Here is a 15261-nt window from a genome sequence, read left to right on the forward strand (position 1 = left end):
TTGTTAAAACGACTATATGCGACATTGTACTGTTCTCCGGAAGGAGTACAGCTTACATTGGGTAAAAATATCACCTCTCCGATGTACTTGTCAATGGATGCACTCCCGCCAGAGCTGCGTTCACTCCCTGATTCTCTTTGGGCGACTGGTCCTAATGATGTAGGCCTTTTGGAAATACCACCATATGTAGTAACTTTGAAAGCAAATGTAAAATTTCCAAGAATTCCTCAATACAAAATCTCTACTGAAGGTGAACGTGCACTTTTATTGATTGTGCAAGACTTGATTAAGAAAGGTGTGGTTGAAGAAACGAGAGGAAATGTCTGTAACAGTCCTGTACTACCGATTTTGAAACGAACTGACCCTACAAAGCCTCCAGTGTATAGGTTTGTTATCGACCTTAGAGAAGTTAATAAGATTGTAGTTCCGCAGTTTCCTGTGGTCCCAGACATTACTGCCTTGTTAACACTGATTCCTGCTACAGCCACTTGGTTCTCAGTCATTGACTTGAAGAATGCCTTTTTCAGCATTCCGATAGCCGAGGAAAGCAGAGATATTTTCGGCTTCTGTCTAGGAGGTCGAAGTTTCAGATTTAAACGCGCTCCACAAGGCTATTGTGAGAGCCCATCTATTTACAGTCAAGCATTAAAAAGCCAGTTAGATTCCTTTGTCCTTCCTCCAGGTTCTACTCTAGTTCAATATGTAGACGATCTTTTAGTGGCTGCTGATGATAAGGAAACTTGCAAAGCAGCTACGATTTCGTTATTGCATCATTTGTCTAATTTGAATCATAAGGTGTCACCTTCGAAAATGCAATACTGCTGCCAAGAAGTGACCTACCTAGGTCATCTCTTGTCAAAGGAGGGAAGGAAGTTGACCCCAGAGAAAATAAAAGCAATTACGCAAATGAGTGTTCCACGCACACAGAGAGAAGTACGTGCCTTTTTAGGTATTACCTCTTACTGTAGGCAGTGGATCCCAAATTTTTCTCTTTTAGCAAAACCGTTGGTAGCTTTGACTGGGAAAAATGTTCCGAGTCCGGTGCCATGGTCTGATGAATGTCAAGAAAGTTTTATTGAATTACGAAAAGCATTGTGTTCAGCTCCTGTATTGGGTACACCTGATTACAGTAAGCCATTCACGCTCTATGTTCATGAGAGAGAAGGTTGCGCGTTGAGTGTTCTGACACAGAAGTTTGGTGATAAACAACGCCCTTGTGCGTATTTTTCATCAACATTAGATCCGGTAGCTAGAGCGTTGCCTAGTTGTTTGAGAGCTACAGCGGCAGCTGCGGCTTCCATTCGACAATCTGCTGGTTTGGTGATGAACAACATGCTAGTGGTCATGGTTCCTCATGCGGTGGATACACTCCTGAATCGAACGAAGACACAACACCTTACCAGTGCGAGACTATCTGGTTACGAGCTGACATTACTAGCGAGTCATATTCAGATCAAAAGATGTAATGTATTGAATCCAGCAACGCTGTTGCCGACTGATCAAGAGTCGAGTGATTCCGAACCACATGATTGTTGTTTTAAAACGGAGGAAGAGACAAAAGGACGCATTGACTTAAAGGATACTCCGTTATCCGATCCAGATGGCACGCTGTATGTGGACGGGTCATGTTTTAAATTGGAGAATGGTGATGTGACTGCTGCTTACGCAGTAACGACTTTGAAGACGATTGTGGAGACTGCAAGAGTGAGTCAGAATTCTGCCCAAGCTGCAGAATTAATAGCTCTAACAAGAGCGTGTGTTTTAGCTAAGGGAAAGAGAGTGAATGTCTTTACAGATAGTCAGTACGCATTTGGCGTGGCCCATAGTTTTGCCCGTTTGTGGAGAGAAAGAGGTTTCATTACGTCCCATGGGACTAAGATTCAACATGGTCAGTTAGTTAACGACTTGTTGGAATCTCTAACCTTGCCGACTGAAGTTGCGATTGTAAAGTGCAGTGCTCATAAAGCAATCACGGATGATGTTGGTCGCGGGAATGCTTTTGCTGATGAGACTGCTAAACAGACAGCTAGAGACATGATGAGCAGAATGTATGTTGCTACGTCTGCAAGATGGATTGCTGAGTCTGGAATGTGTGAGGATACTATGGAAAGTGTGAAAGAGATTCAGAAAGAAGCAACTGAGGAGGAAAAACGTGTATGGAAAGAAAGTACGGGCAAATTGGATGCGAATGGGTGTTGGATTGATTTGACAGAACAGCAACGTTGGATGTTGCCTGATGCGTATGTGCTTGCAGTGGTGACAATGGCGCATGGAGTAGCGCATATAAGTTCTAAAGGAATCTGTAAGATGTTAGCTCCGGTCTGGAAGAATGATGGAATCAGTAAGTGTGCAGAGAGAGTGGTGAAAAATTGTATGGTATGCCTGATGCATAATCCTGGCAAGGGAACTCCAACTCCAGCTGGTCACTTCGCTCCTCCTTCCTGCCCCTTTGAAGTGATTCAGTTAGATTTTATTCACATGGATCGCTGTAATAATTTGAAATATGTCCTGGTGGTAGTCTGTGCTTTTTCCAGGTGGATTGAAGCATACCCACTAAAAGACAATACTGCCCTATCAACTGCCAAGATTCTTCTCAAAGAATATTTCCCTAGATTCGGTATGCCACGGATTGTATGGTCAGATAACGGAAGTGAGTTTATAGGGAAAGTTATGCAGAGTGTGTGTGCTGGCCTAGGTCTGAAACAAAAGTTCCACAGTGCGAACCATCCCCAGTCTGCTGGTTTAGTGGAGGGTTACAATGGCACCCTTAAGCTGAAACTAGCTAAAATACAAGCATCCACAGGTTTAGCCTGGCCAGACGCACTTCCTTTGGCTTTGTTATCAACGAGAGCAACTGTACATTCTAGAGTGGGGCTTAGCCCTTATGAGATAGTGTTTGGCCGTCCGGCAAATATTTGGGGTGTGCCGAGGCCTAAGGAGTTTTGTTCTCTAGAATATCCTATGTTGATAGACTACCTTTACGACTTGACTGCTAAATTGAGTCTTATTCACCAACAGGTTTTCGATGCTTTACCAAAGCCTCCGGAGAGTCCAGGGCATCAGCTGAAACCAGGAGATCTTGTGGTTATCAGGAATTTCGCGAGGACGAAGAACCTTCAGCCGAGATTCGTCGGCCCCTTCCAAGTCCTGCTCGTAACAAGAACAGCAGTTCGTGTGGCTGGCCGCAAGCATTGGGTGCATGCATCCCACGTAAAGCGTGTACCCTTGCCACTTCCTTACGACGACTGGGTGAAGAAGGGAATTGGTTCCTCCGAATTTGAAAGCACGCCAAAATTCATCCCTTTCAGCGATGCCGAATTGATCACGGACACTCCAAGCTCTGACTCTCCTTCAGAAAATACTCCTTTGAACTCTGAACATTTGTCCCCTGCATCAGAAAAAACTCTGTCATCTGCGAACTTGAACACTGCAACAGCTACCAGTGAAACGCTATTTGCCGATCAGACAGTACCTGCGAAGCAAAGACACAATTTACGAAACCGTAAAATGGACAAATAAAGCAGGCAACTGTCCATTGTGATATTTTGAAATTCTGAACTTTTGCCTTCAGCCAGGAAGTTTGCTATTGTTTTATTGTTTTTAAAATTGCCTTGCCGTCTGGGTAGCCGTAGGGTCGTGGCTGTGTGCCTAGTTGAATTTGCAGGGGTCTGACACAAGGTCGATCTTTCTGTTGGTTCTGGGAACTCCCAGGGCTGATAGAGGCATTTTCATCTACGTACACATCATCAGTGGTCGCGAGCGGATTGTAGAAGATGGAGCTTCCTGCGCTGCAACGAGAAAATGTGATTTATGTTCGCAGAAACAGACTTTATAGAATTCTTCACAGCAAATGCTTTTTGATGCAATGTGCCATTACATTCTTGATTGTTTTGATAACGTTGGTGGGTGGAATCGTTTTCAGTATAAATTTGATTTTTGTGCCAGTTACTACAGTACCTCCCCTTGATCCTGCTATTTCTACTGTTTCTTCTATACACTCTTTTCATTCGTTTCCCGAACATGAGCAAGCCCGACGCTCAGAGTTCATTAACAACACTTTTGTACAGCTCTTGCACCAACACCAACTGGTAGTTAACACTACAGACTGCTGGGTGTGTGGCTTGATACCCCACACTATGGATAAAGGTATTCCCTATCTGGTTTTGCCTTTCAGCTACAATGGATCATTTCAGGCCTTTCAAACCATCTTTGCCTATGCCCTTGAGACCTACCCTCCACGTCCACCACGTTCCACTAAATATAACTCTGCCAACAAAGCTTTAGTCCAGGGAATTATTGACATGATCAAGGACGTCAATAATACTCCATCTTACCCTAGAGACGAATTGCGAGTGTATTTAAGTTGGAATACTTCAGAGTATCGCCTTAGTTTAGGAGAAAGCAAGCGTAAAAGCTCAACTCCAATCTGGGTCGTACCTCACCGAGGTCAGGTCTGTTTGCAAGGTAATGGGAGAAATCCGAGAGCTCAGCTAGGGAGGAGTGAGTGCGTAGAGACTTATGTGTTTCCGGCTAACTCTTCCCCTGCCTTTCTTACTGCTAGGGGTACCTACTTCATCTGTCGAGATAGAGCTTATACATGGTTGCCTGCCGACTTTTCAGGATCATGCTATATTGCTCGATTGTTGCCTCCGACATACACTGCTTCATCTGATTACCACAGAACCAGAGTAGCGAGAGGTGTCTTCAGCAAGGAAGATACTGCTGGTCAGGAAGCTGGAGACTTCTTCAAAGGCTTCCTTCCGTTCTGGGGGCCTATGGCCAATAGTAGAAACATACGTCAGCTAACACGGGTAGTTGAATCTACTATTACCGAAACTGCTGGTGCCCTTAGCAATTTGACAGCTGAGCTTCAGGCGGATAGACTCATGACGTTGCAGAACCGTATGGTTCTAGACGTTATCCTTGCAGATCGAGGTGGGGTATGCAGAATGATCCAATCGAGCTGCTGTGTATTTATTCCTAATAATGCTCCAACAGTCTATGAGGCGATCTCTAAGCTACACAAGATTTCCGACTCTATTCACGTAGACAAGGGAAACTGGTCCTTCATGGAATGGTTTTGGACTCTGATCTCAGCGTGGGGATGGAAGGTTCTAATGGTCATCGGTGTCATCTTAGTATTCCTCTTCTCATGTTGCCTGATTATCCAGTGTGGTCCTGCTCTGTGTAGTCTTTGTGCTGCAACTTGTCTTAGAAAACCACCTGCGTTTGGAGAAAAGGCACGAGAAAGGATGATGATACAACAGCATGTCACTGACCTGATGAGCATAGAATTAGACTCTGACATAGACGGAGTAATTGCCTATGTAAGGGCAAAAGGAGGGTCTGAGGTTCCGTGACGATTTGAACCCGTGTTTTCAATATTGTCGGAAATACATAATATTGGTATCAGCGAACCGCAAATGATCCATTTAGCATATCCTGGTGTTTTCGCTACGCTACGAGCAAGAGCACTCCTTTTATAAACACATTTCTGATCTACCCACGGCATCCATCTTAGATCATGGCCGCCATTTTGTGTTTCTTGCCCTCACATACGCAATAACCTCTGATCACTTCATTTCGATTAAGGACACGTAGCCTTAGCCGGAGATTCACCTCTTTCATGACACGTGCACCTTAAACCAGATCACGCTGTAGCTGCATGACTCGACAAAGACTGCCTCCTCTGCCCGAGGCCAGTCCTGCTAAACTGGTCTTCGTGTCCATTGTCCTGATCACGATTAGGCGGCCGAAGCCGGTAGCCTTGCCCATTTACAACCTACAAACATCCCTTATCCTGCTTTTCTATCTTCTGCACCTGGCTCTGCTCCTTTCCTTCTGGGCCTTTATTAGGGGGAGGTAACGAAATTTACGATGAGGCGGTCCGGGTCTTGAATGAAAAGTTGACATGAGATTATGATGGAAAAGTGGGAACCCCTCGTTCGTAATGTTTTGACATCAGATATTGTCGACGATTCCTGTGTACCCCAAATATTTATTGTTTATGACACAAAGGTTTTGGGAATGTACTAACATGTGAAGAATTCGCCTGAAGGCCAAAATTTAGTATATAAGGAGCAACCCTCTTTGTACAATTCGAACAGGCTCCTAGTTACTGCCCATGCGTAGTTTCTGTGACTTCTGTGTCCCTGCAGTAATAAACCTTTGGTCTTTGACGCCACCATCGAGAAGCCTGTGTTTCTGTTCATTTGTGCACCAAGGCAGGTGGAACTCCGGGGTCTTTGGGTGTTGTTCCCTGACACCTCTGGACGGAACCAAAAAGTCCAGAACTCCAAACCAGTTCATCACCACTTTCAGAATGCTGCTTTCTATCAAGTCACTTTTACACTTCAACTGTGGACAGTATCCCAATGGCTTTTGGCTATGTTTGCAGTATACAAATGCCACAAACATACAAGTAAAAATGTTTAAATATCCTGTTTTTTCCCATTTAGTTTACAAAACGCTGGCTGGTCACACATACATGGAGAACCCTGAGTTCTGAATGAACACCAACATCAATAAAGTCAGGGTTACAACGCACTGATAAATTCTAACCTGTACTCTTATTCTGCCATTGACAAAGGGAACAATCTGAGCATGCACCTATATCAGACCTAAACTACAACTTCCCTCAATCATGCTAGAAGGGGAAAGACATCTTTCCCAGAGCACCAGCATGGCTTTTTTCATAACAGTTCAATTTTGAGTGTCAAAGGCAAAACCCCAATTCAGGAACCTGCTTAAAGACAATCACTCTAAAAGACAAATTGTGTGTTTGAGCTATAAACCATAATGACTCCTGTGAATCATATATTGTATTTTATGTAGTTTAGCCTTAACTCGACACAGTGACTCGGCTCAAGACAGTGTTAATGTTTTTTAAATGACAAAAACCTATTTAGATGCCTCAACCTCAGTGCCATAACCTATTAACCTACTGCACAATGAGAAGTGGAGATAAGGAGTTACACAGTAGACTGGACACTGAGAAATCTAAATATCACTGGAGTTTATTAGTATGTAATAGTGTGACTTGAATCAAAAGGACTAACAGCTATTTTTGAAGCATATGCTTTCTGGCTCAAAAATGGAGGTAAGTAGTGGAGTGTGCTTCCCTTTTTCTATTGGACAGATCTCAGTGGTCCAGAACAAAGGCAAGAATTTTGCCCTTGAATCTCAAAAATAGATCCGAGTATAAGAACTTGTAGGCCAAGGAAGAGTTTCTATCCCTTGCAATCACCAACAGTTCTGTGCATAAGCATTTCTTCCTCACATTTGGTCATGCACTGTTGCACTACTGTGTACTTCATTCAAAACAAGTGCAAATTAAACAACATGTTTCTTAAATATACGCCATACAAAGTGTCGACACTAGTGTAAACTCACCTCTTTATTGTTGAGTTCCAGGACAGCTAATCCAACCAAGGCACCCACACACTTGGAATTAAGTTCAAGAGCCCTTCCGAATGCCAGGCGAGCCTTTTCCAGTTTATTCAGTTTTACAAAACAATGGCCCATTCCCAACCGGACTTCAGCTACAGGAACAGAAATTAGTTAAGAGTAGAAATCATATGTGCAAACTACATATTGTAAACAATTACAGTACGTTAAGGGGTTTGATTTTTTTTTAGATTGGAAATAACACCACCATCTATTACTGATGACACTACCTAAACATCATTAAAAAGCACAGTTAATGATACACTGCTAACACCCACTTGAGATTCAACAAATTCAAATATCAACAGGTTTCCTGAAACACAAGTTTCCAAAACTGAGCTGCTGTTTCTCAAGACATCAACTTACTTAACATGGGGTCTCAATGTATCTTAGGTGAGCTAAAATTACTGGCAGCAAGGACAGATAGCCACACACAATGATAAACCTCACACCATTATCCTAGCCAACTAGATTAAATCCTTTAATTCAACCATCTACCCAGGATCATTTGTTGGTGGGGTATAGGAAAGTTCCACTTTTTAACAAGGTCACGCTCATTTCTTGTCTAGTATCTGATGCAATGTGGACAGAAGTGCACTAGGTTTCTGCTATTCAGGTCCCCAAATGTTAGACATCCTTCCCTAAAACTGTACAATTGTACAATTAGCACTCCCCTGTAAGTCCCTAGTAAATAATGGTGCCCCTGGTACCTAGCAGAAGGAGGGTAAAGAGGGTCCCTAAGATCGGCAGCATGTATTGTGCCACCCTACAGGACCCCTCAACACAAACATGGCAATGCAGGTTGCGAGCCATGGTGCAGAGAAAAGTGAAGACATGAAATATCACACCTCCAGTGTGCCATGCCTACAGACACTACATGTAGTATAGGTATGTCACCCCTACAGCAGGCCTTACAGCCCTAAGACAAGATGCACTATATAATACACGTGTGGTTGATTCTTTGATATTACATGTAAACAGGGAAGCCATTTTGAGTGCATGTGCTGGACACTGGTATTTTCGAGTTCCCCAGCTACATGATGGCTTCACTGAAACTAGAGATGTTTGGTATCAAACATCTTGTATTAATAAACCAACACGGATTCCAGGGATGGATTTATGATTAAAAGCACACAGGGGACACCTTAGAGGTGCCCCTGAAATCCTACCGATTACTAGTGTGCTGGCTGACTGGTGTAGAACAGCCTGCCACCACAGACAAGTTTCTAACCTCTGCTCTCCGAGGGCAAAAACAATGCCTGTTCTGGCCGGACGGGTTATCACCTCCCCCAAGCAGGATGGCTAAGTGATCAGCATATCAAAGCAGGAGGCTTCAAATGTCTCTGTTGCCTTCGATATGCGACCCAAAGTTTCCCAAGACAGGGGAAATGCCACCCGGGCCCATTTGGCACTAGGACAGGTGGGGAAATTAGCTAGTCAGGAGCCATGTTCCCCCCTGGGGCAAGTACCACTCATAACCGGATGTGAACGCGACTTTTATGATTCCACGATCTTAGTTTTGGTGGAATTAGGCTCTCTGGGTCAGGGTTATGCCCACTTCACAAAGGAAGTGGTCATATAGAAGGTGTAGACACGCTAAAGGTAAGCAGCCCATTGGCTACTACCCGTCATTCCGCTTAACGCCCCTAAATTGAGTATTTAGGTGGCACCCTGACACCAGGAACTCCGATTCGACAGATCAAGCGAGAACAAAGAGCTGCAATAAACCTGAGAAGTGAAGACTTATGGTGGACTTTTGGCATCAAACCCTGTCTGCACCACTCTCTACATTAGTGACAAGCGACTCGTCCTACAGCTGACCACCTTCCAAGAACTCCGGGAGACTGCCAGCCCTTCACAAATTGCCTGCAATCTCCACTGGTGTAGAGGACTACTCCCTTGCAGTCCACAGGTACCAAAAACACAAAGTCCGATTTACTGAGTTGCCACTCCGTGGCCAGCATAACGCAGCAGTCTCCAAGGAAGAGGAATCTTTGCTCCTGAAGGTCAGATCTGTCCTCCCACCAGGTGAGAGGATACCAGAACCAACCAGTGACGTGCAGAATCAATACCCAGGATACCAGACCACTTGCATTATACAGAGCCTGTGAAAGTCCAACCCAGACTCCCACAACACCAAGACAGAGCAGCTGTCAAGGGACGTCCGCACTGCAGCGACCCACTACCAGAGTGGCCCAGCTATCCAGATTCTGCACCCTCAACCAGCGAGACCAACAACCGCAAGGCCCTAGGATGCACAGAGTCCAGTCAAGCTTTCAATTTGCACCAGAGCGCCTGTAGGAAGCTGGCTCTGTATACCATATACCAAAATAAGTTATAGTGTGCAGAGAGTCCAGTGGAACCCCAAAGGTAGGCAGAGGTAAAATTAGAGAATACCTTACTCTCCATTTGTGGTAATGTGGGTTGTGAGAAAGTGCCCTCTTTCTTGCATGGTATGCCCCCACTTATTGCTGAATTTCTGATGTTCTTGGACTGAGTCTGCCTTTGGCTCCTGCTAATCAGACACCCAGGACCAATGTTCCTTTCCTAAAATTGCATTGAAGCCTAAACCCAATTGGCATCTGTGGCCTCATGTCCGTCCCTGGTAAATTGTACCGCAGGTACCCAAGCACTGTGACCAGAGAAGGCCTCTACGGGCTGCAGCATTTATTGTGCCACCCTTAGGGGCCCTGTACCATGACACTCACACACTGCGTGTCTTGGTGCAGAACAAAGTGAAAAGTTGACATGGCACACATCTCTGTGTAACATCACATACATGAAGGGGCAGCACTCCAATATTTACTCCGTTTTAATTTTCCATTTTTAATTGACACAGTCCTTTTAATCCATCGCGTGCACATGTGACGTGCTCAGCCCATACTGCACGTAATAATCTGAACACCATATCTGTGGGACACCTTTTTGTTCCACCTCGTAGCACTGCATTCTTTGATTGCATTTTGCCGCAATATATTTAATTCTTCACTGTTTTACATGAAGGGGCAGCACTCCAATATTTACTCAGTTTTAATTTTCCATTTTTAATTGACACAGTCCTTTTAACAGTGAACTTTTGGAAAAAATGCATGTGACCACCTTCAAGCCAGGCGGAAAATCTTTCATTTAAAAAGCACACTTTAATTTTTAAAGAAGACTCGAAAGTACTTCATGATAATTGCAATGTCATAGTAGTGCCAAATAATGTTATGTAATCATGACTCATCATTGTGCACAGAAAAATATTCCAGTGTTTAAGTTCGTTTAGATTTATGGTGCACTATGGGAATGTGAGTAATCAGTTGGGAATGGGCGAGGTTTAGTATTCTACAGGTGATAATTAGAGTTGCACTAAGTGGGGAATTCAAGGAGGGAGGAGTGAAAGCCACGCTTTTAAACCGAGAGGATGCAAGAGAGTTTATTATTTTGTTCTGAGCTGGAGTGAGCACGCTGTTTTAACAACAGCAGGTAAGCCAGGAAATGTTTAAAAAGGGTTTTATAACGGGAACCAGTGAAAATGTTATATTTAAAGATGGACAGTTAATGATTAAGAGAGCAAACAGTTGGCTCCATAAACACAGGGAGTGCAACTCATGAAGGCAGCAATGTGTTAACTCGGGTTTATGTTAGAATGAATTCTCGTGTGTAACTTGTTTGAAGCTTATTTTTAACACAATTACATAATGTTAACCTTGATAATAATTATTGAAGTACATGATATTGTGGTTTTAAACGGGTGGATGGAATCTTAATGGACTTATTTTGTACTTTGTTACCCCTGACGAAAGGCCCCAAGAGGCCTGAAATGCATTGGGTTTAAATAAACTGCTTTTTAAATGGATTTTGGCATCAGTACGTGTTTTTGTCAAGAGGTTCGGATGGCCCAACATTAACATGAGAAAATTTTGGAAAATTGCATTTCCTGGTTTGAGGTTGGAAAGAAGGATGAATGTGGAAAAAATTGAGGATTAAAAGCAAAAGCACTAAGAAAAAACAGTGAAGAATTAAATATATTGCGGCAAAATGCAATCAAAGAATGCAGTGCTACGAGGTGGAACAAAAAGGTGTCCCACAGATATGGTGTACACATCTCTGTGTGCCTTGCCCACAAACCACCGCCCTGGCATACAACAGTCACCAAGCTCTAGCTGGGTGCCCTATGCCAGTGGTGAGGGTATCAGTGCATGAGCCCTGTACCCCTACAGTGCCCAAGTCCATTTGGGCACTGTAGGTGCAATGCTGCCATAACACCATAATGGCTTCACTGAAAACTGGGAACTTTGGTATCAATCTTCTTAGCACATTAAACCCACCCTGATGCCAGTATGGGATTTAATGTAAAATGCACAAAAGAGGGCATCTTGGAGATGAAACTCGACCAACTCCTAGTGCCCTGACTGAGGGGCTGCTTAGGCTGCCACCAACAGACATGTTTCTGGACCCCTGTGTCGAGAGCCTGCAGCTCTCGGGGGCAGGAAACAATGCACATCCAGGGACGAGGTGCCAAGCCTCCTCCCCAGGATGGGCAGGGTTCACGAGAGGGGAAGCTTCAAAGTCATGCCGCCTTTGTGAGCTTCCCCAGACCATTTGCTACTTTCAGCAACTGGTCCTCACTGATTCTACCCACCCTTCGGGCGGGAGAGACGGTGGGAAAAACAAGTGAGGGAAAGGTGTGCCACCTCTGCTAAGTCCACCCCTCAAGTGGGGGAGGAGAGGTGAAGCACAACTCTGAGTCCCCGCCATCTTGAGGATGGGGGACCCAGCCAACCAGGGACAGGCTCCTCCCCCCCCCCCCCCTCCCACTGGAGGGAGGCACGATAGGGGTACCCACCCCAGGGAAGGGACCCATTGGTAAATCTAGTATTTAGGGGGCACCATGAACCTTGCTTCCTCAGATACAGACAAGAAAGAAGATAAGAAGAAGGAGCAAAGAGCTGTGCAGAGCTAACAAGAGGACGACGCCCACTGACTTGGCCCAAGCCCTACCAGCCTGTCTACCCCTCAAACCTGCTCCTGCTAAATCCCAGAGTGTCCTGCAGCCAGCAACCTCGAGAAACCCGGAGGACCTGCTTGCCTTCACTTCTAAAGACTGCATCTCCTGTGAACACCAGATTTGTTCAAACTGCAGCTTCAGGCACCAGCCTGAGACCGCGAATCCAGCCCACTCTGCACCCGCCGAACCCGGCCCGAGCTTGAGTGGAAAAACACCACTAGGAGGTCACCCCGGCGATAACTACCTGAGATTTGGCGCCCCCGACCTATCTCAAGCCTCCAGTCATCGCCTGCAGCCTAAATCCAGAAGGCACCCTAACCGCGACCAGAAGCTGGTAAGAAGACCCGAACCCCAAGAGGCACCCCAGCACCACACGCCTGACAGCATTGTGTGCACAAACAGCCAACGGTGCCTAACCAAACCTTAACTTCCCAACTTACCTCTCCAAGTGGTGGTCGCACCCAGAAGTCCTTAGTCTCCCTGCCTGCAGTGCTTTTGTAAACCGGAGATTCTCCATAGAAAACAGGGCGCCCGAGGTCGAAACATCACTTTGCACCAGGCCGCCCCGGTGCCGCTGAGGGTGCTCCTTTTGTGCTACTTTGTTTCCCCATTTGCCCTGACCTTAATCCTAGGAGCTTTGCTCCCACAACACAGTGGCCTGCTTGCCAGCAGCCACCAACCGGAGACCCCTTATCCCCCATTGGATAACATTGGGCCTCAACACTCTCAATCAATCAATTTGTAAAGCGCGCTACTCACCTGTGAGGGTCTCAAGGCGCTGAAGGGAGGGGGGGGGGTGCTGCTACTGCTCGAATAGCAAGGTCTTGAGGTGTTTTCTTGTTTTCTGAAGGGGAGATGGTCCTGGGTCAGTCGTAGGTGTGCAGGGAGGGAGTTCCATATCTTGGCTGCCAGGTAGGAGAACGATCTTCCTCCGGTGGTGGTTCTGCGAATCCGAGGGATGGTGGCGAGGCAAGGCTGGGGGAGCGGAGCTGGCGGGTGGGAGTGTAGAACGACAGGCGGTTGTTGAGGTATTCGGGGCCCGAGTCGTGGAGCGCTTTGTGTGCATGTGTGAGCAGCCTGAACGTGATCCTCTTGCTGACGGGGAGCCAGTGCAGGTTTCTCAGGTGGGCAGATATGTGGCTGTGGCGAGGGATGTCGAGGATGAGTCGTGCGGAGGCGTTCTGTATGCGTTGAAGGAGTTTCTGAAGTTTGGCTGTGGTTCCTGCGTACAGGGCGTTTCCGTAGTCCAGCCGGCTGGTGACGAGGGCCTGGGTGACCGTCTTTCTCGTTTCGGTGGGGATCCACCGGAAGATCTTTCGGAGCATGCGCAGGGTGTTGAAACATGAGGACGAGACTGCGTTGACTTGCTTGGTCATCGTGAGGGAGGAGCCATGGATGAATCCCAGGTTGCGTGCGTGGTCCGTGGGTATCGGTGCAGTGCCCAGCGTCGTGGGTCACCAGGAGTCGTCCCAGGCGGATGGGGATTGTCCGAGGATGAGGACTTCCGTCTTGTCAGAGTTGAGCTTCAAGCGGCTGAGCTTCATCCATTCTGCGACATCTTTCATTCCGTCCTGGAAGTTGGCTTTGGCGGTGAGGGGGTCTTTGGTGAGGGAGAGTATCAGTTGGGTGTCGTCGGCGTAAGAGATGATGTTGATATTGTGTTTACGTGCGATGGCGGCGAGGGGGCTCATGTAGATGTTGAAGAGGGTAGGGCTGAGTGAGGATCCCTGGGGTACGCCGCAGATGATCTTGGAGGCCTCGGAGCGGAAGGGAGGGAGGCTGACTCTCTGGGTTCTGTCGGAGAGGAACGATGTGATCCAGTCTAGGGCCTTTCCTTGGATCCCAGTGTTGTAGAGGCAGGTTATTAGGGTGCGGTGGTAGACGGTGTCAAAGGCTGCCGAGAGGTCGAGGAGGATGAGGGTGACTGTCTCTCCGTTGTCCATCAGGGTCTCTGCACCCGGTCGCACTAGTGCCGCTGAGTGTGAAACAATAGTGCATCACTGACCCTGTGGGACCCTTGAGTCTAACCCCAGAACATTAACTCCCACAGTCGATTAGTTACCTGTGAACCGTTAACTTGTTTTTCCTCCATAGGATAACATTGATAATTTTCTTCCAAAAAGTTCTTAAGTGTGGAGTTTTGAAATCTAAAAATATTCCTTAAAAACCACACAAATAACCAAAATGTATTTACTTACCTGTTTACAGGAAATGGCCCAGTGCTGAATTCAGGTATAAAATGTAACTTATAAAGTAACTTACCTGTAATTTACTGAAAAAGCCTATTAATTTCAATGTACTGTATTTGCTAAATGTTGCATCCTTCTGCATCCCCTGTAAGTCAAAGAAAGTACAATTTCTATTGCATTTTCAAACTGTTCTATATCCAGTAACGTATTACTGAAAAGTATTAAATGCTTACCTGTACCAGGCGTGCTTGGTTCTAAAAATAAAACAACAGTATATATTTGTATACAATGAAAACAACAAAGGAGCGTCAAAACCCAGCTTATGAGAAAAAAGCGAGCATGCAACAACACTCACAGTCTAATTTGGCTGTGAGAAGGAACCTCTTATGGTTATTTAGAAAGCCCTCACTCACCAACCTGGTTGGTGACATGCTTCATCATTGGGCCCCACCAGGAGTGGCCGAATGCCACCCTAGTGTGCTTCGACGCCAGGTTACTGCGGAGCTGGTTTTTTCGTGAGTGAAGAGTGATTTGGGGTAATTTAAAAATTTACCAATTGTGTCAAAATACATTTTTTAATATTTTGCCAATTGTTAATGGATAAAAACAGAAGTGAAGGGTAAAGGACCAAAA

General features: G+C 45.7%; 1 protein-coding gene across 1 annotated transcript in view; it reads right to left on the reverse strand.

The window, feature by feature from the left end:
- CTR9 (CTR9 component of Paf1/RNA polymerase II complex) overlaps positions 1-15261 on the reverse strand; it is a 222667-nt gene that overhangs the window by 148886 nt on the left and 58520 nt on the right. The window contains exon 6 of the mRNA XM_086955952.1: positions 7393-7541. Coding sequence (XP_086812078.1) covers positions 7393-7541 — 149 coding nt within the window. The remainder of the gene's footprint in view (positions 1-7392; positions 7542-15261) is intronic.

The sequence above is a fragment of the Lissotriton vulgaris genome, chromosome 2_1 (assembly GCF_964263255.1).
Source record: "Lissotriton vulgaris chromosome 2_1, aLisVul1.2, whole genome shotgun sequence".
Taxonomy (NCBI): Eukaryota; Metazoa; Chordata; class Amphibia; order Caudata; family Salamandridae; genus Lissotriton; species Lissotriton vulgaris.